General features: G+C 35.5%; 1 protein-coding gene across 1 annotated transcript; it reads left to right on the top strand.

Moving 5' to 3' along the window:
* Nucleotides 1–36: 36 nt before the first annotated feature.
* LOC125660467 (uncharacterized) lies at nucleotides 37–22,209 on the top strand. Its single transcript, XM_056148603.1, has 18 exons — nucleotides 37–55; nucleotides 2,389–2,593; nucleotides 3,612–3,728; nucleotides 3,877–3,961; nucleotides 4,088–4,209; nucleotides 5,854–6,048; nucleotides 7,728–7,922; nucleotides 8,893–9,087; nucleotides 10,133–10,252; nucleotides 12,629–12,733; nucleotides 14,736–14,894; nucleotides 16,026–16,055; nucleotides 16,374–16,415; nucleotides 18,177–18,217; nucleotides 19,987–20,323; nucleotides 20,457–20,513; nucleotides 21,646–21,668; nucleotides 21,890–22,209. The coding sequence occupies exons 2-18, from the start codon at nucleotides 2,464–2,466 to the stop codon at nucleotides 22,187–22,189; spliced, it is 2,253 nt and encodes a 750-aa protein (XP_056004578.1). The 5' UTR covers nucleotides 37–55; nucleotides 2,389–2,463; the 3' UTR covers nucleotides 22,190–22,209.
* Nucleotides 22,210–22,900: the final 691 nt, after the last annotated feature.

Genomic DNA, 22,900 nt, shown 5'->3' with positions numbered 1-22,900 from the left:
ATAAGTTTCTGACCTCCCATTTTGATGCCTTCTACAGGAATTCATTCGACTCCAGGTAATTTGCCGTCATACAGCATGTTGACTGCTTTGATCACCCTATCTTCCTACGGGATAGCTGCCACCCATTGCTACTTTGCTATATAGGTGTCTGGTCTACTTTTTCTTTTATATTGGAGTTGACACAGATGTTCACATTGAGCAGGTTTTTGAAACACTCCGTCCACCTATCAAGGAGGTAGCTTTTCGTAGTCAGAAGTGTCTTAATAGTTGCAGCCAGTAGTTATTCTCAATATTAAGCGTTGGGCCCGTACACCATCTTCATGCTAGAGCAGAACACTTTCATATCGCCGTGGCCAGCGAATTATTGCAACTTGACTGGGTTTTTTTTATCACCACTCGTTTTTGAGTTCGCAGCTTCTTTTCAGCAGTGTGTAGTTGCTTTCTCAATGTCTGGCTTTATTTGACCAGGTGTTTCTGTTTAACATAGCATTTCTTGCTGCATCTCTACATGTATTAGCGATGAGTGGTTGAGTTCTTCGTCGTTTCCTCAAACTAATCCTCATGCTTCCTGGGGATCAATCCCAGCTTTTCCTGTGTTGTTTTGTCAACAATGATCTTTAAAGATTTCCACAATTCGGATGCTACTGTGTTTGATATTTTCGTCAAATGCTTCTTTTACATCTTTCCTAGTGACCTAACATTTAAGTTTAGAGATAAGTTTCTAAGCCTTTATCTACCCTCTCCGCATGACCTTCACACTCCATGTCTGGTCAGTATGTGATCTGTGGTACAGCTGGTACCATGTATGGCGACTGTCAAAGAAGTTGGAGAGATCATGTCGTCTTGTGATGATATAATCGATGAAATGTCAATGGTTAGAGCGGGGATGCATTCACCTGTACTTATAGGCCGGTTTGTATTGGAAACACGAATTTGTTATGACTAGTTAATGTTCTGCACGGAGTGATAGGAATAATTCACCATTGGAATTTGTTTTACTGGTCCCAAACTTTCCTAGGATGGAGGGCCAGATGTCAATGTCATCTCCAGCGCGTGCTTTGAAATCACTTAGGAGGATTCAGGTTTAGATTTCAAATGTCAGCCAGAGGAGATCAAACCCAAAGAAACGAAAAGATTCTCAGACCCTCTGTCAGAATAGGACATAAACTCGCTTATCATTTTCAAACTTCATGATGACGGTATCATCCAATTCAAATTTTAAATTAAAAACCAGGATTTTCCTTCTCCATGTTGATGATATCATCTATGATACTGTCCGTATCTATATCAGATCCACTTTCACTGAAAGTGTTCTATGTTAGAAATATTTCTTCACCACTTTCCAGTTTTTTTTAACGCTGTCCGATTTTGTTATCACTGCAGACCGATAATATATTATTGGACTGGTATTTATTATTATCGGACAGGTACAGGTAAACAACAAAGGCATGACATCACAGCAATGTTTTAATTTTTAATAACACCACTTTCAGCAAACTTATTTCACTCAGCTGCAATGTCTACCAGCACACCAAATATTCCAGCCTGAGTGAAGTTGCATGCTTTTACCCATTCTGTTTGATTTCCATGTGTACGTGATACTGACTAGGTTCTTACGATTTGGTGTCGGAGTTGCTTGAAATTCATGAGCCAAACTAGACTGTGAGGATCGGTTCTAACTAGTAATTCTCGAACCAGTGAATAATGGTGAATTTGGAACTGACTCTTTGCCATTAATTGTACAAAGTTACATTAACCGCTGAATCAACAGGCACACTACCTGTACCATATTCTATCGGTATGGAACGTCTCCTTGAACTTTTGTTAATTTCCCCCCATCTGTTGCAAAATCCGAATTATTGATTTCCAAGATAACTTGTCCAGTAAGTTGCATAACAAGATTTGAAGGACTCATCAACTGCTCAAGAAGCTAACCCTCCACTTAATATATCCAACCTCATAGAGCAACACCGCTATCTACGAGACTCTGAGGGAGAGTTGATATGATCTTTAGTAATGTTACGGAAGCTCTCCGCTGAAATCTCTTTACATCCCTAGGAACTAGTCAGTCCCTCCTGGTCGTTATTACTGCATTGTACTTTATGGGTTACATGTACTTACTCGTCGCAGTAGTTTGTGTAAGCAAAGTTACAAACTGAATATTTACATAGTATATGTACAATGTATATATTAAATTTTACACGTGAACTGTGATTATGTACTTTGAACTGTTCAGTTGCCAAATAAATTATCATTATTATAAAACGTATCAATGATTAAAAGAGAGATAGATTTACTAATTTTTGGCATATGTACGCGAAAGTTTTTATTGCATGTGAAGAATTATGCCAACCTTGAAGGTCATGCAGCTTGAACTCGTGTTTACAGAGCCTCTGCGACTTCAAGATCTCCCAATCCATTGTGTACGTGCCCAGATGTTCCTCAACAACCAAAGAATGGGATATGGCGGCCGAAAGAAAAAACTGTTCATCTATTAAATCTGAATCGTCCCAGACTCTCGCTTACCATTGTTTGGTAAATGAGTTTAGAAATGCAACATTAGAAGTATGTGCCCCGTCCTGGTATCTTCAAGGTAAGTCGACCATTTGAATTTGATTCCCCCTTATAAAGCTTCGATTGTGAAGGGTCAAGGGTCAAATTGGAACATATGTCATATCAAGAATTTCGATACAATATACCGCCGTCATTCCCCACTTAGTCATTGTCGTCAACAGCTAGCGTAGGTGTAGAAGGCGCATATCTCCAGCCACCCCTCCATCAGAAACGTGGAGGTTGCGTTGTTGGTTTAATTTATGATGTTATTTAAACTTTACTTAGTGATTACACACGCTGCAGATTTACATAATTATCCTATTTCGGCAGATTTGAAAACAAGCAGATTTATTATTTTATTCCTTGTATGCTGTTAGGGGTACTCTAACCTTGACCAAAAAACAAAACACCATCACGTTTTTATGTGTACTTCGATTCATAACTTCAATTAAGATCACCCGTAATAGCATATTTAGTTAAGAAATGAAATTAGGAGTAAAAAACCAAATGTCCCTTACTTTTTATTACATTTGATATAAAGCCTTGTCATGACCATTACCAAGGTCAATTAGTTAATATCGAGGTCATTAAATACGAAATATGAAATTCTTATCTAGACAACGATGCTGTTGACGTTATATTTTGTGGTACTCTGATGCTCTTGTTTTATATTATATAACTAGTGCAACATTACAACCGATTGTGGTGCCGAGTGGTTAGGGCGCTTGTTTTGCAACTAGGTGGTCATGGAATATTCAACACCGGGTCCGCTTCAAACTTAAAACGTTTAACAAATGTACTAGTGACTGTTCCTTCGCCAAGCGTCCGACATTGGCAGTGATAGTGACGGGTCTTTCGGACATGACCTTGAAAACGTCCTTGCGCGCTATACGTAGGTAGAAGAACACTGTGACACTTCTCCCATAGCTAATGACAGGTCTATATGAATGGGGGAAATGCTCAAATGGGACGTTAAACAACAAGCAAACAAACAGCTATAGTAACTAATGATAAGAAATTAAGCAACAACAAAATGCAGTCACTATTATCTTTTGCAGGGTTCTGTCCTATTTATGATACGTTTGAGCACAAGGTAAAAGACGACAGAAAGATCGATTGCACAAAGATTCTTCATCCCTGTCCGTCCAGATTTATTTCTACCGAAAGTTATAAATGTAAGTTTTTAAATGATGCATCTGAAGTCAAAGTATATGTAAACCAAAACGCATGTAGAAAAATTCAACATGTTATAAAATAACTTTTTAGTGACAAGATTTACAAGTGTCTCTCTAATTTGTATTCAACAATCATTGTTGATTATAGATGCATACTGTTATAATATAAATAAGTCGTCCACGAAGTCTGTAGAAAGTCCCTCCAACAACAGTAGCCCATCTGACGATAACAGGCAAGAATTAATATTCCTCTTTCTCTATCTCCTCTTCTCTCCCTCTACATATTCGTTAATTACTATGTTTAATTTGTACTTATGAAGATATAAAGTTAGACGAGCATAGATGTTTTTTCATTTCAGGGTAGCTATCGGAGTGGGAGTAGGTGTCGGTGTTCTATTCCTGGTGGTTGTAGTAGTAGTAGTTGTTGTTGTACTTTATGTCAGGCATAGAAAAAAGACAAACAAGGAAACTCCACAGACTGGTACGTGACATGAGTTCATAGCTTGAGCAGAAACAGATGCACATCTCTAGAAATAATACCTCCTCTGAAGCGCCCCCCCCCCCCCCCAATGTAAAATTTAGATTGATTATAGAAATAATAATTTATGTAGATCTAAAAGGAAGCTATGGAATATCTGTTACAGTTTGGTATTTTATATAGTCCATGCATCATTGCTGCACATTCAATCTGATATAAACCAGATCTTTCATCCGCTCCAATATTCTGATGTCGCTAATACAAATATCGGAGCGGATCAAAGAGCTGGTTTTCATAAGGTTGCAGTACATTGATACATACAGTCAATATACCAGTTATACATTGATACATACAGTCAATATATCACTGTTGTACATTGATACATACAGTCAATATATTGGTTATACATTGATACATACAGTCAATATATCACTGTTGTACATTGATACATACAGTCAATATATCACTGTTGTACATTGATACATACAGTCAATATATCACTGTTGTACATTGATACATACAGTCAATATACTGGTTATACATTGATACATACAGTCAATATATCACTGTTGTACATTGATACATACAGTCAATATATCACTGTTGTACATTGATATTTACAGTCAATATATCACTGTTGTACATTGATACATACAGTCAATATATCACTGTTGTACATTGATACATACAGTCAATATACCGGTTATACATTGATACATACAGTCAATATATCACTGTTGTACATTGATATTTACAGTCAATATATCACTGTTGTACATTGATACATACAGTCAATATATCATTGTTGTACATTGATACTTACAGTCAATATATCACTGTTGTATATTGATACATACAGTCAATATATCACTGTTGTACATTGATACATACAGTCAATATATCACTGTTGTACATTGATACATACAGTCAATATATCACTGTTGTACATTGATACAGTCAATATACCGGTTATACATTGATACATACAGTCAATATATCACTGTTGTACATTGATACATACAGTCAATATATCACTGTTGTACATTGATACATACAGTCAATATATCACTGTTGTACATTGATACAGTCAATATACCGGTTATACATTGATACATACAGTCAATATATCACTGTTGTACATTGATATCTACAGTCAATATATCACTGTTGTACATTGATACATACAGTCAATATATCATTGTTGTACATTGATACTTACAGTCAATATATCACTGTTGTATATTGATACATACAGTCAATATATCACTGTTTTACATTGATACATACAGTCAATATATCACTGTTGTACATTGATACATACAGTCAATATATCACTGTTGTACATTCATACATACAGTCAATATATCACTGTTGTACATTGATACATACAGTCAATATATCAGTTATACATTGATGCATACAGTCAATATATCACTGTTATACATTGATGCATACAGTCAATATATCATTGTCGTATTTCGATTCATACAGTCAATACATCACCGTTGCGCATGGATACATTGTCAATATATCATTGGTGTACAAAGAATAAAGAAAATATTGTTGGAGGTTAAGTACTTATTTTGAATCTTGAAAAAGATAGGGTTTTCTTTTTTTTAACTCAGACTATATTCATATCACCCACAGCCAACACACACTCGCGGGAATGTCATTTTGACAGTAACACAAGCAATGAAAATGACACGGTTTGTCCTCAAGGGAAGGACAGGGAGGAAACAAAATGGCTATTGAGAGAGCCAGACCCGGAAGCATCAGGACGACTTGAAAGACAAAGTCCCGAAAACGCGCCACCAGAGAAAACGACATTCCATGAAAGCCAAGGTAAGCAGAGTGTCAAGTCTTTTATAGTTTTGTATGTACCCATAATTGCAGAGGAATTTTAAAGTTATAGGAAATCGTTTTAGTGTTAATGTATTCCTATTTTCAGAAGAGGTATTATTTATAGTCCATGCATCATTGCTGCACATTCAATCTGATGAAAACCAGATCTTTCATCCGCTCCAATATTCTGATGTCGTCAATACAAATATCGGAGCGGATCAGAGAGCTGGTTTTCATAAGGTTGTAGTACATTGATACATGCAGTCAATATATCAGTTATACATTGATACACACAGTCAATATATCATTGTTGTACATTGATACTTATAGTCAATATAATATCACTGTTGTACATTGATACTTTCAGCCAATATATCACTGTTGTATATTGATACATACAGTCAATATATCACTGTTGTACATTGATACATACAGTCAATATATACTGTTGTACATTGATACATACAGTCAATATATCACTGTTGTACATTGATACATACAGTCAATATACCAGTTATACATTGATACATACAGTCAATATATCACTGTTGTACATTGATATTAACAGTCAATATATCACTGTTGTACATTGATACATACAGTCAATGTATCATTATTGTACATTGGTACTTACAGTCAATATATCACTGTTGTACATTGATACATACAGTCAATATATCACTGTTGTACATTGATACATACAGTCAATATATCACTGTTGTACATTGATACATACAGTCAATATACCGGTTATACATTGATACATACAGTCAATATATCACTGTTGTACATTGATATTTACAGTCAATATATCACTGTTGTACATTGATACATACAGTCAATGTATCATTATTGTACATTGGTACTTACAGTCAATATATCACTGTTGTACATTGATACATACAGTCAATATATCACTGTTGTACATTGATACATACAGTCAATATATCACTGTTGTACATTGATACATACAGTCAATATACCGGTTATACATTGATACATACAGTCAATATATCACTGTTGTACATTGATATTTACAGTCAATATATCACTGTTGTACATTGATACATACAGTCAATATATCATTGTTGTACATTGATACTTACAGTCAATATATATCACTGTTGTATATTGATACATACAGTCAATATATCACTGTTGTACATTGATATTTACAGTCAATATATCACTGTTGTACATTGATACATACAGTCAATATATCACTGTTGTACATTGATACATACAGTCAATATACCGGTTATACATTGATACATACAGTCAATATATCACTGTTGTACATTGATATCTACAGTCAATATATCACTGTTGTACATTGATACATACAGTCAATATATCATTGTTGTACATTGATACTTACAGTCAATATATCACTGTTGTATATTGATACATACAGTCAATATATCACTGTTGTACATTGATACATACAGTCAATATATCAGTTATACATTGATGCATACAGTCAATATATCACTGTTATACATTGATGCATACAGTCAATATATCATTGTTGTATTTCGATTCATACAGTCAATACATCACCGTTGCGCGTGGATACATTGTCAATATATCATTGGTGTACAAAGAATAAAGAAAATATTGTTGGAGGTTAAGTACTTAGGTTTATTTTTTAACTCAGACTATATTCATATCACCCACAGCCAACACACGCTCGGGGGAATGTCATTTTGACAGTAACACAAGCAATGAAAATGACACGGTTTGTCCTCAAGGGAAGGACAGGGAGGAAACAAAACGGCTATTGAGAGAGCCAGACCCGGAAGCATCAGGACGACTAGAAAGACAAAGTCCCGAAAACGCGCCACCAGAGAAAACGACATTCCATGAACGCCAAGGTAAGCAGAGTGTTAAGTCTTTTATAATTTTGTATGTACCCATAATTGCAGAGGAATTCTAAAGTTATAGGAAATCGTTTTAGTGTTAATGTATTCCTATTTTCAGAAGAGGTATTATATATAGTCCATGCATCATTGCTGCACATTCAATCTGATGAAAACCAGATCTTTCATCCGCTTCAATATTCTGATGTCGCTAATACAAATATCGGAGCGGATCAAAGAGCTGGTTTTCATAAGGTTGTAGTACATTGATACATACAGTCAATATATCAGTTATACATTGATACACACAGTCAATATATCATTGTTGTACATTGATACTTACAGTCAATATTTCACTGTTGTACATTGATACATACAGTCAATATATACTGTTGTACATTGATACATAGTCAATATATCACTATTGTCCATTGATGCATACAGTCAATATATTAGTCATACATTGATACACACAGTCAATATATCACTGTTATACATTGATACATACAGTCAATATATACTGTTGTACATTGATACATAGAGTCAATATATTAGTCATACATTGATACACACAGTCAATATATCACTGTTGTACATTGATGCATACAGTCAATATATTAGTCATACATTGATACACACAGTCAATATATCACTGTTGTACATTGATACATACAATCAATATATCAGTTATACATTGATACATAGTCAAAATATCACTGTAGCACATTGATATATACAGTCAATATATACTGTTGTACATTGATACACAGTCAATATATCAGTTATACATTGATGTATACAGTCAATATATCATTGTCGTATTTCAATTCATACAGTCAATACATCACCGTTGCGCATGGATACATTGTCAATATATCATTGGTGTACAAAGAATAAAGAAAAATATTTTTGGAGGTTAAATACTTATTTTGAATCTTGAAAAACTTTGGGTTTTTTACTCAGCCTATATTCATATCGCCCACAGCCAACACACGCTCGGGGGAATGTCATTTTGACAGTAACACAAGCAATGAAAATGACACGGTTTGTCCTCAAGGGAAGGACAGGGAGGAAACAAAACGGCTATTGAGAGAGCCAGACCCGGAAGCATCAGGACGACTTGAAAGACAAAGTCCCGAAAACGCGCCACCAGAGAAAACGACATTCCATGAACGCCAAGGTAAGCAGAGTGTTAAGTCTTTTATAATTAGCCGAGTTGCAACGAAGTTGAACTCGGGTATTGGCTTGGTGATGCGGGCGGGCGGGCGAGCGGGTGGTTGGACGTCAACAATTGGTTTTCGGATGATAACTCTAAAAGTTTACAATCTAATCAAATGAAAGTTAGATATATTGTTGGGTACCAGATAAGGAAGACCCCTATTAATTTTGAAGAAAAATGGTCAAAGGTCAAGGTCACAGTGACCGAAAATACAATGAAAATTTCAGAAAAATTTGGTTTCCGGATGATAACTCAAAAAGTTTAAATCCGAATCAAATGATACTTATAGATATTGTTATGTACCAGGTCAGAACGACCCCTATGGATTTTGGAGAAAATAGGTCAAAGGTCAAGGTCACAGTGACCGAAAATAGATTTAAAATTCCAAACGAATTTGGTTTCAGGAGGATAACACAAAGATATATAAGTTGAATCAAATGAAACTTGGATATATTGTTGAATACTAGCAAAGCAAGGCCCCTATTGATTTTGGAGAAAAAAGGTCAAAGGTCAAGGTCACAGTGACTGAAAATAGATTGAAAATTTCATACAAATATGGTTTCTGTGTCCAGGGGTCCGTGTTTGCCCAACTATCTGTTCTGTATTGCTTGTTGGAGTTATGAGATTGATCACTGTTCGTTATCTTCACCTCACAGTAACTCGAAAAGTTTAAAACTGAATCAAATGAAACTTGGGTTATATTGTTGGATAGCAGGTTAGGAAGACCCCCTATTGATTTTGGAGAAAAAAGGTCAAGGTCACAGTCCTGAAAAAAGATTGAAAATTTTAGAAATATCTGGATCTGCATGATAACTCTAAAAGTTTAAATCCGAATATTCACAATTATAAATATGCCACATCATTCCTGACTTTACAATGTATCCCATGCAACTCGACTCATGCACCTCTGGGTGCATATATTGATTTTTCTGTATGTAGCCATATTTGCAATGGAATTCAAAAGTTATAGGGAATCGTTTTAGTGTTAATGTATTCCTATTTTCAGAAGAGGTAAGCAGTGCTGGTGATCTGGATTTGGATTTAGACACAGATGGACCAGTAAATAATGACGTTCTCCATCTAATAGACCCAAACCATGGCGTCTCAACTCACTATGTACAAAATGGTAAGTAACATTGATACATACACATTTGTACAATCAATACAATGTTGGCAGATATGAGAAAAAAGGACATGTTGGACCGACTTCGTTTTTGTCACTAGTGAAAGGTGAAGATAATGAACAGTGATCAATGTCAATGTGCTAACAATGAAGTCCAAACTTTGGATTTTCAACTAATTCTCTTTCACACGTGTTATCATTAAAGCTCGCTACGTTCGTTATAACTACATGCATTTATTAAAGCAATACAAGCTGTAACTGACGGTATTTTTTCAACTAACCAATTATTCACCAAATAACACTGTGATGAAGTTAATTTTCATTTTGTTAGTTTTTTGTGGTATTGTCTGTAAATAGTTGTTTATGCTTGTAAGGTGTTTCCGTAGTGTGAGTGTTGGTCGATAAGGCTATTTTTAGCATACCGGTTTGGTCAGTCAGAGTAGCGGCTGTTTGTCAAGCGTGCGGCCACGTTTTCATGCTGTCCAGCAGGGGTCTTTTCTTGGCGAATTCCAGAAGTTAGTCTGGGTAATGGGTAGCCAGAGAGACAAACATTTTACTGTGTGGGCATAGGTTTTCTCCAGCCGTGCAGAGGGGATTTAAGAAACTATCTGGGCCATATCAGGCAGTACTCTCAGCGTTTCAGTAGGTGCTCGGCGTGGGAATCAGAACACGTGAGACAATGTTGTACGTACATGGGTGTTCCACGTGGTGGACTCGGCAATTATTTTGTGAGCCTAGTGTTGCCATTGGTTCGAAGTCGGCGTTATACCCAGTATCGTTGTTCAGTGAGAGACCTGTGAGTCCGGGACTGGAAGCGGAGGGGCTGTTCGAGCTGTATGGAGGCCTGGTTGTGCCAAGTGTGACGTGGCGTTAAATTGAATTGTGCTGAGTAGCCAAACTTTCATATTGAGTTTCAGTAAATTAACATTTATCAAAAAGGAATTTGAGAAATTTTGTATATACAAAACGTAATTTACTACTGTTTAACCTTTTCTGTAGTTAGCGGAATTTGCTACTATTTGAACCATTTTTGTAATACATTTATTACCAGTTACATTTTCAGCCTGGAATGACATATTTGTTGTATTAACTATTGAATTGTCTTGACAGTTATACGTTATATTGATTGTCAATATTGCCAGGTTTATTTATACCAATTTATATTTTCTTTCTCGGTGAGAGAGTATGGATGTGTGAAGGTGAAAGTGTGATTTCTTTGTTTTTCAAACATCTCTATATTTCTTATCTTATAGCTAAATATATTTTCTTTTTATTTATTCTACGATTTATCATTTTCTCTATTGCCTACACAAAATCCAAAAGAACTTCATTACAAACACCTACCAGTATAACTAATATAATCCCCAAGATCTGCAGACAAATTCTGCAAAATAAACAAGGGAATATTGTTTGAGAGCACACTTACAATGAGCGTTTCGTATACACGGACATGAGAACGATGATTGTCGAATATAATCGGGTTGCTGAGACCGAGGCCATATACAAAGACGGAAACTGACGCGAGTAATGACACGTGTCGTTTGTATTAAAATATTACGTTGTTTCATAAATGACTAGAAATACTATGTAAGTGTAAACAGGTAATAATTACGCAAATGTGCCACTCAAACAAAATTTTTATTGTGAATTTTCTATAAAATTGGCATGTTAAACTATTTACAAATCTAACACGTGCTCAGTGCCTCTCTTTCGCTTTTTCCGAATTGGTGACCTCCAAGGTCAATGCACATCGGAGGTTACGAGCAGGAATTACTGATAGGATGACAATGATTAACATTTTTTGTTAATTTGACGGGTTTATTGCTTCAGATTCACTCTGATTCTATTTAGTTATATATATTCAATCACATATATGTTGACTATTTGTTCTTTTATTTTTTAATTTATTTACCGTCAGAGAGAGAGAGAGAGAGAGAGAGAGAAATTTTCTTCATGTACTATATTTTACCTTTAAAAAGAAATAGAAAAATCGTCTTATTTAAACTAGTAAATTCTATGGTCGATATAGCACTCTAGTTTGCCAATACAACCTATCATTGGGTCAAATGCTCACTGACTTGTCTCATATACCGATTGTTAGGCCGTTCTTGGCTTGACTAATTTTGACTACGGATAAATCAGTTTGCCTGATCATGATATGGGGCTCTCAGCGGGTGTGACCGGTCGACAGGGGAAGCTTACTCCTCCTTGGCACCTGATCCCTCTATTTTGTATTGCTTATAGGAGTTATGAGATTGATCGCGGTTCGTTATCTTCACCTTTTATGCATATCATTGTCATTCATTATGTGTACTAATGGCATTCATTGTTGGACCTTGGATATATGAGAATGCTCACTTTTTCTTTCATTATCATTAGAAGTCGGCACGAGGCCCGACCCATTAAAGAGACTCTCACAGAGAGAAAGTGAAAACACACATCACCCGGGCCTAGTTATCAGATCCCTAGAGCCGGAGTTTACTGGTAAATAATTTCCTTGTTCTTTTATAAAACGGAAGAAATGCATTTTATAAAGTTTTTTCTCTCCTCATCATTTACGTTCTTAGAAATGAATTTTCTAGACACAAGTTTTGTCTATGTTTTATTATAAACTTATTTTACAATACGATGTATTGTCTCCATGTATTGTCTCATTTGTGATTTTTCCTTTTATGTGTATAGGTGTACTTGGTTTTATTTTATTTATACCTTATTCTATCACGGTTATTGCAAAGATCAAAGGAATGCCGTGATAATTCTTCGATATACCTTTATACGTAATATACTGATCATAGAAAAAATGATACACATCTCGAGGATCACAACCCCCTTTGCACGCAAAAGATCGTTTCCCTGATTTTCGAAAAAGAATAGACTGGGGGCCGTCAGGGAAACTCAAACACCCACAACCAAACATATTTCAATTAGTTAACCGCCGTAAAATGACTGAAATATTGCCAAAAGGGCGGAAAACCATAATCAAACAATCAATCAACATCTCACTTACACTTCGTGTTTTGCTAATGAAAGGTGAAGATAACGAACAGTGATCAATCTCATAACTCCTACAAGCAATACAAAATAGATAGTTGGGCAAACACGGACTCCTGAACACACCAGAGGTGGGATCAGGTGCCTAGGAGGAGTAAGCATCCCCTTTCGACCGGTCACACCCGTCGTGGTCCCTATATCTTGACCAGGTAAACGGAGTTATCCGCAGTCAAAATCAGTTCGCCAGGAACGGCTTAACAATCGGTATGAACCATAACTGATAATTCAATTTTATAACCATAAACGTTAATCAATATATGCTGCAAAACAAATTTATAAAGGACTGAAGAATATTTGTCATTCAATAAAAATCAATCATCTGCATTCTGAGATGGATACACATGCAAACAAACATGGCGATGCATAGGCAAGTTACCATTCTTCCACGTTTGTGTAGTTTTTTTTGGACTGTGTATTCAAAGCAGTTGAAACTAAATATTTGAAATATTTGTTCAAAATAAATTTAGTATACCTACCATCTCACCTTTTTCATCAGCAAAAAATATGCAGGCTTGGTACGTTTCAGAAACTGCCATGACGTCACAGTGACCTAATTCGTAGCTCTATAGGTAAACGATCGGCTGTATATTTCTGATTCGTAGTAGAATAGAAATAAAGTTCTTGTTTTCGTGGATGATGTAGGATAACCTTCTCGGTCTCGAAATGTTGTAAATATAAAAACCTCGTAATTCAAAACCATATTTCTTCACCTTGAAGATTATCACGAAAACAAGAACTTTATTTCTTAATTATATTGCCCTGGAATAGTTTAGGGGGTATTTGTATATTGGTTTCACTTCATCTGTCCGTCCGTCGGTAGAAACATTTTGTCGGGAGTCGCGATTTTCCCAGAGGTTATTCATTTACTTTGACTAATTCCGTGTAATTGCTTTGTACTTTGTAAACCTGTGTACTTTGATATTTTTAGACCGAATCATTAAATTTTGAGAAAGTAATAGTTGATATGTGTACTTATTTTTATTATAATTCTGTCACTATCCTCCCCCAAATAGAATTTTTAGTGTATATTTGTTTCACTTTGTCTGTCTGTCTTTTGATCCATCCATATGTTATTGGTTTCACCACGGTAAGTGTAAATTAGAGTTGATGACCAAATAGCAATCCTGTGTTATTCAGATTTGCATTTTCTTTTTTTTTTCACTTTAAACAGTAAGAAAAATTCAAAGTCAAAGGAATGAAGTGTAGCCTGTAAGGTATAATCAGGTGAAGCTTGAATATAATGCTGAAACTCAAGACTTTACTGTCTTTACCTACATTTGATTTCAAATAAGCCCCAATAAGGATGAACCCTGCAGGGATATTAGTCCCATTAGGATATAGTTTAATCTTTTGATGAAAAACTTCGTTTAAGAGTTAGAAAGATTTAGAAGTGCTAAAATACATTTAAAAGTAATAGAAGAAATTTGTTTTCAAGATTTAGAAGTGGATGTTTGGGATCATGGGACAGGTGATACACCAAAAGAGAAAGCCAAAGCATACACAACCAAACACGACACTGCTTGCTACATCCCACCCCAACAAGGCACTCAAAGTAACGACAATCGCGTCAATAATGGACAAGTCCCATATCAAGGTGAATGTCAGGATACTTACTGCATTTATAATCTTATATAATTATTTGCAACCTTTTTACCTGCTTATCATTTTCATAAAATATTCAGAGTCTGACATCTTAAAAGTAGAATTTTAAAACATGATTGAGAGAAAACATGGTTTAAATCTACTACTGGTACTGGTATCTATAACGTTTTAGTTGCCACTGTGTATATAGTTTTTATTTGATAATTTATTCTTCTCTTATGTGTTACAATCCCGTGGGGATCCGGGTTAGAATAGGTCCTCAGTACCCCTTGCTTGTCGCAAGAGGCGACTAAATGGGACGGTCCTTCGGATGAGACCGCAAAAACCGAGGTGTCACAGCAGGTGTGGCACGATAAAAATCCCTCCCTGCTCAAAGGTCGTAAGCGCCGAGCATGGGTCTAAATTTTGCAGCCCTTCACCGGCAGTGGTGACGTCTCCATATGAGTGAAACATTCTCGAGTGGGACGTAAAACAATATAAAATCAATCAATCTTATGTGTTATGCCTTCTTTTAGCTCCATATTCATTTGCCCAAATTATCATACTTCAATTTTTTCTTTTATTCGACGTTTATAAAGCCGTTACCTACACTTATGTTTTTAAATTTTGAGATGTAGTGGATATTTCATGTAAGTTCCCAATTTTTTACTCTAATTCAAATTTAAATTCACGAAATGTAATACACATGATCTCCTCAACTAAGGAGAAACTAGGTTGCGCGACCCCTTCATCTTATCTTGAACTTAATTTTCCAACAGACACGAAGAAGTAATATCTTTCACAGTTCCCTATACTCCATTCCATGCTATCACAAGTAGAAGGGAAGAGAAAGAAAATGCAAATAAAAAAGAATGCACCTGATATTTTCGATGTAACTGACCATAGATACTATACCCATCTAAACAACTCCACTCTTCTATTGTGCTTCTATCTTATTCTGGTAATTAGTTATCATATTGGAGATTTTGTATCTACGGTACTACCCCAACCAGTACTCAATATTTACAAATATTAGTAAAAATTGAAAGTAATTTCTCATTGTTTACCATGCATTCGTCTTTTATTGGTCTTTATATAATAGGATTTCATTACGTCATAAGTGTTGTTTTCTTGCTTTTAACAGATTTCCCCGGAGTTATATCTATTAGAAAAGGTAGGTTCCTCTTTTTTTATTACCTTTATCATCGACTACAGAAATGAGGATATTGCCTGATTAAGATTGAGAGAAACTGGTTTAAACTTAAACATACAGATAAATGCATCACTTAAGACGTACATATACAAGGTTTAGTAGGCATATTTATTTACTTTCCATAATTTTGCTATAACAGTTGGTTGAGGTACACCAACATGTGTGTTGCAAATTAATGGTCACTTTTAGATTATGGAGAGTGTAGAAGGATATTATTTGAAAAAAATATTGGACATTTTCAATGACATGATCTTCAATTTTGATTATTTTTTATTTCAGAGAAAAGACAGGCGAAAAACCTGGGACATACAGTACCATTAGGTTTGTTACAAAGTTTATTGACATCAACTTGGGATGAAATACAAGGCTCTTTGCAATTGCAGTAAAACACTGCTGTGTATTACACCATTTTCACCATTTTCGCCATTTTCAGAGTTTGATTTAGGAAGTATCTGGAGTTCATTTTTGTTTTTCTTACCTTTAGAACACAAACAACAAATAATGGATAGTCGTGATCCTCTTTTCCCCCTTTCTTTCCATCTCACTCCCTCTTTCCCCCCCTCTCATCCCTTTCTCTTCATCTCACCCCTTTCTCTCCATCTCACTCCCCTTCTCCATCTCACTCCCTCTTTTCCCCTCTCACTCCCTTTCTCTCCATCTCGCCCTTTTCTCTCCATATCACTCCCTTTCTCTCCATCTCACTCCCTCTTTCCTCCTTTAACTCCCTCTTTCCTCCTCTCACTCCCTTTCTCTCCATCTCACTCCCTCTTTCCTCCTCTAACTCCCTTTCTCTCCATCTCACTCCCTTTCTCTCCATCTCACTCCCTTTCTCTCCATCTCACTCCCTCTTTCCCCCTCTCACTCCCTTTCTCTCCATCTCACTCCCTTTCTCTCCATCTCACTCCCTTTCTCTCCATCTCACTCCCTCTTTCCCCCTCTCACTCCCTTTCTCTCCATCTCACTCCCTTTCTCTCCATCTCACTCCCTCTTTCCCCCTCTCACTCCCTTTCTCTCAATCTCACTCCCTTTCTCTCCATCTCACTCCCTCTTTCCCCCTCTCACTCCCTTTCTCTCCATCTCACTCCCTCTTTCCCCCTCTCACTCCCATTCTCTCCATTTCACTCCTTTTCTTTCCATCTTTACCCTGTTCGCTCCACATAGACGTAAGTTCGTATCATGGAATGTACACTTGAATGTTCAAATCCCATTGAAGTCAACCATTCTTTATTTAGGTCAATCATTCCTTAATTAGGTCAATCATTCCTTGCTATCAGGTAATTCGTTACGCTATTTGTTGCTTAAACTGAATATGTATTTTTGAATATTTTAAAGCGAATGGTTTTGGTACTTATTGCCATTTAGTGATATTGACACCATCCTTTCAAATATTTGAATTAGTGATATCACCTATGCAATTTGAATAGGTAATATCACTCATTTGATACTCACCTATTCGAATAGATTGTATCAGTAAATGGAAATATATACCAAAAACAGCGCCCTGTACTTAGCGACTAATATAATTTTGCTTTGAATATATGGTCATGATTATGGTGTCACAATTACAAAGCTATCGTTGGATTTCATTTTCATGAAAGCATGAAAATATTTACTACATGTAGTTCATCAGTTTGCTATTATTGCAGAAGTATCAGCTTTCAGTTGTTTTGTTCTCGACATGTCACATAATATTGTTATTTATGATGCGAATTCTAAAGCTAGTTGATGTGTGAAAACCAGTCCATTAATTATTTCTAAAATACACATGTATATTTTTTCTAACATTATAACAAATTCTAGTTGAAAGTAATTTAACCATGGCTCACTGTGGCACCATGCATTCAATATAATTTTGGTGACTGATCTCAAATGATGAAATGGAAACGTTTAGTGTCTGTTATTTGTATTTACTGTGAAATGTATTGTACAGTGTGTTTCACTTGTATTGGGATCTGATTCATTTTCATTTGATAAGAACATTAATTTAGTTATTGCCTTCGGCCTTATGGCTGATATTTGAATCTCTAAATGATATTATGTGTAATGCAGTTTTTAATAATTAATCATTCATTTATCTTTCAGACAATATAAACACATACCCTAAAATGAATACCAAATCTGAGGTAGGTGTTAAGCTTAAAACAACATGAAGATGTACGTAAAATAAGTAATCCGTTAATTAGAATTATTGATTATATCATACAATACTTTTGATTAAGCAAGTACTTGTGTATGCAAGGTGAAGATAACGAACATTGATCAATCTCATAACACCTATAAGCAATACAAAATAGATAGTTGGGCAAACACGGACCCCTGGACATAACAGAGGTAGAATCAGGTGCCTAGGAGTAGTAAGCATCCCCTGTCGACCGGTCACACCCGCCGTAAGCCCTATATCCTGATCAGGTAAACGGAGTTATCCGTAGTCATAATTCTTATTCCTTTAATTTTTTTTTTTAAATTAATGTGAATTCTCAGTTTATAATTAACATTCTAATTTTTTGTATTACTAATCGATTATTAGACATTTAAAATCGATATTGTCAAATAGCACCTGTTTTCAAAATTTCACATGTAATACGTATTCTTAAGGATAGGTACAGTTACATGTATTTACATGTTCTCAGTCAATACAATGTACATAAGAAGTACAATATTCACTGAGCCTGGAAGAAGAGAAACTGTCGAGAATTGATTTTATTGAATAATTCTAAACATCGAAACCGGTCACTATAGCCAACGAAACGATATCTTTTGAACATCCTTGTTTGTAGCTGGAGTGTAAGACCTAGTAAAAAAATTATTAGAAGCACGAAAGTTTGTTATTATATGATTGAATAATTCAAAACTCTGACACTGGCTACTAGAGCTTACCAAGCAATACCTGAGTGACCATATTTACTTACATATGTAATTGAAAACCTAATCAAAAGTGATTAAAGCCTCGAGTTTTCAATGAGCGACCAAAAAAAGTGATAATCAATCACATCAATTTAGAGTTTTCTATTTATTTTTGGTTCGATGTTGAAAAAATATTTTTTCCACCTCAAAAACATATGTAGGTAAACACAACATTCTATTTTTCCTAGTTTGTTGGGAATTCATCCAATCAGAAAGCTTGGAATTGTTCAATCATATAATAAATGTGAATTTGAAACTCATTTCCAAAGGCTTGTTTTTCATTTTCTGTTGAAATTTAAATTATCTTTGATGATTAACTTGAATGTTTTATTACCAATATAATTCAAGTACTGGTATTTGAATGTTATTATATAGGACCTGACAATGAAAATGTTAAATCCCTTTAATCCGTCTGTCTATCCGTCATTCCTTCTATCAGCTTAGTCTGTCTGTCTGTCCGTTGACATTGCCTGCAACATAAGATGACAATACAATTATTTCATATCAAATTTTATTCAGTGTAAGATGATGATGGTCATGGGAAGACACCTATAAATATTAAGATCAAAACCTCAAAGGTCAAAGCCACAAATAAGATGAGCAAGACTTTGAATTGTTGGCAAAACTTCATATTTAGTATATAGTTTGGCAATAGTCAGCACAAGAAGCATAAAACTTTAGGGTTAAGTCTAAAGGTCAGGGACACAATGAGAAAGTAAGATACGGATTATATAAGTGCTGTAACGCTTGAACTGTGTTCGTGTTTGATAATTTTTGAAATTATAGATAGCTTGATGAAGTTAAAAGAAATATACCCACTGTGGTTGTTTTTATACGTTTCCTCATTAAATATTCGAAACATAAATTACGGTATGAAGTCTTTAGTAAAAGGTGTAAGTCGGTCGTAAAGCATTGCCCCAACATATTCAAAGACTTATGTCTGGACTTCCCATTAAGATGTTTGAAAATATTGTTTTCATTGAAACAGTCCTTTCCTGAAAGACTATCCAACATCAAAAACCAACATGATAAGATTGAAGGAAGGTTAAAGGATCTTCAGAAATTCCAGAGTGGACTACAAGGTAAAATGCAATTCATGGAACTGACCGTCAATTGTTTGGAAAGGATAATGAGTGAACTGGAAAAAGATAGTGGTTTTTGTGTGTCGAGACTTCATCAGACCAGTGGTAATGGAAACCTGAAAGAACGCGTCACTGAACTGCAGAACAGGGTATCAAAGATAATCAACAGAGTAGAAAGAGTAGAACCCCACATATTGTCATCTACCCTACCAAATAGCCAATTAACGCTTCTGGAATCTCAAGGTTAATAAATCAATGATATATAAAATCTAAGTTTATAAATTGTATAAGAAAATCTGGATTGCTTGTAAGTGTAGAGGAATAACTATTTACAAATACGAGTTTTGTTATCAATAGTAATATTTTTACTCCATAGTGTCAGATGATAGCGGGAACTATGACACGACAGAATGCTGCAGGTCCTTGTCTGAAGGTAATACTAGAATAAATAGATAAAACATAGTATAACAGTCTGATAAAATCTTTATAATTATTTCAGATTTTAAAAGTGGCACTGACCGTTCTTCATGATTTTTCCACATTTTACATCTGTGTACATTTATTTTGTTCGGTTCCAGTTAAGGGACAAATGTCTTGGTTGTTCTTACTACGGGGTGTAAAACAATGGAAGAGGACGGTGATTTGTATACAAAACAATTTTTGATTATTCAAAATAAAAAGATCCCATGCTTCCGTTGCCTCCATATACCCCATGATACCGACAAGCCCAATGTTTATTCCTTTTGTTTTGTAATGTAACTTCTTTATGTCAAATTAAAAAGTCACTGCTTTTAGCGAGAAATAAGATAGTTGTTTCCGTACACCGCAAGTTGCTTCCGTACACATGGTCCTGCTGAAAATAAATGTTTGATCACATGGTTCTACCTATTAGGGGTGACATTCAACAAATATGAGTTGTCCATTTTAAGGAGTTTGACATCGAAACTTTCCGCAATAGATTTTTCTATCACGATACATACAACAGATTCGTGATAATAATGCAAAAATTAATGTCTCTCCAAGAGATACAGTTGTAGTTTGTAAAAAGCACTGGGGTATTAGTTTGTTCTTTGTTTGGTCTTAGCTCATTTGAACCGAAGGCTCAAGTAAGCTTTTCTGATCAGACTTAGTATGTTGTATAGACTCTGTTGTCGGGCTTCTGTTACATTTTCACATTTTTTATTTTTTCGCTCGACCTATTTTAACTATTTACCACAAAGCCTTCATGGGTGAAGGGGTTTTAAGTTTGCTCATAAGAAAGACCATGTCCTATTCCAATGGGAGATAATTATGGATTCAGATCGTCATTTTTATATGCAAGCATCCTCGTGTAGTATAGTCCCAAATATATTGATACCATGACCTCCTGGGGCTAAAACGGGGGCCTCAGTAGAGATGCAAAGTTTAACATTGATTGTATATGGTGAAATATTTGGAAAATATCCAGAACCAGAATTCGGATTGTAAAACATATGCAAAGTATCCTCTTGCAGTTTAGAGTAAGATTTCGTTCTATGCCTGTTGGTGAGCGATGTGGCTCATGGGCCTCTTCTAACTTTTTTTAGATCAAAGAAATAAAGACGATGAGGTATGTGAATATGTCATTATTCTATGGAAATACATAATATATCAGTGAAATAAAGTATGATAAATAGCAACTCCAAACGTGATCGATATGTACTAACCATCTTGAAGTATTTCACAATTCCTCTCATCGAAGCAAACTATCCTCTTCTAAAATAAATTTCATAACGAGTCTGCAAACATCTAGAAATTTATATGATATTAGTTATTGCTATTTGATCGTAGGGCAATCTACCAGATGCAATGGAGAGACTTGAAGATACACTACAGAAAATTGAAGAAAGATTGTATGCCTTGAACGAATCTGAATTGGGTATTGATGGAATTATAAAAACACTTAGAGAGAAAATTCGGTGTACTGACAATGTGATGAAGCTGGCAGAGAACAAATGTGGATTATCGGAAGACATGATACAACTGACTCCCACTACAACCGCTACTCCAGATCAACTAGACAATCTTGACAGAATATTGTTAAGTTGTTCTAAACGGCTATTTACTCTGGAACCACTGTTGTTACAATAAATTATAAGCATTTGAGTAAATTTAGTTCACTATATATCATATGTTAGGAATCCGATCCTGCTAAATAAACAAACCAAAAAAACACAGTCGAATTGATTTAAAGTACGGGTGCATTAACCTCCTTATTGGGGGAAGAATCAAGTTAGTGAAGGCAGGGTGGAAGTTTATAAAATATAAGTGAACTTTATATTAATTATTTCCAAAAATGTGCTTCTAAGAACCACAAGAGGCTGATAATACATGTAGGTGTTATACATGGGAACGGTTTATTTTCTTTAAAAGTATAATATATTCTTCTGAGAACCACAAGGATAGAGTTTATCAAAGTGATATGCAAACAGCCTCATGCTTCGTAAAATCAAGTTCGTTCAAATTCCCCTGGCACAAGAGCCACATGAATGCCTGTTTCCAGAGTACAAACATCATGATTCAAACTAATTATATGGTGTCAGGGGGCAATGCAAGGTGAAGATAACGAACAGTTCTCAATCTCATAACTCCTATAAGCAATACAAAATAGAGAGTTGGGTAAACACGGACCCCTTGACACACCAGAGGTGGACTCAGGTGCCTAGGGGGAGTAAGCATCCTCTATCAACCGGTCTTAGCCGCCGTGAGCTCTATATCCTGATGAGGTGAACGGAATGTGCCACACAGTGAGCCAAAAACGGTCTAACAATGAAACACGTCAGACAGCATTTCACCCATGAT

The sequence above is a fragment of the Ostrea edulis genome, chromosome 9 (genome assembly GCF_947568905.1).
Source record: "Ostrea edulis chromosome 9, xbOstEdul1.1, whole genome shotgun sequence".
NCBI lineage: Eukaryota > Metazoa > Mollusca > Bivalvia > Ostreida > Ostreidae > Ostrea > Ostrea edulis.
Note: the sequence above shows the minus strand (reverse complement) of the source record. Positions and strands in the feature narration are given on the sequence as shown.

Bases quoted from the DNA above. Each gene is read 5' to 3' on its own strand.
- LOC125660467 (XM_056148603.1), top strand. From the start codon at position 2,464: ATGGCGGCCGAAAGAAAAAACTGTTCATCTATTAAATCTGAATCGTCC. The intron at 10,253-12,628 runs GTAAGTAACATT...CATTATCATTAG, and splicing joins AACTCACTATGTACAAAATG to AAGTCGGCACGAGGCCCGAC. The intron at 12,734-14,735 runs GTAAATAATTTC...TTTGTTTTCAAG, and splicing joins CCTAGAGCCGGAGTTTACTG to ATTTAGAAGTGGATGTTTGG.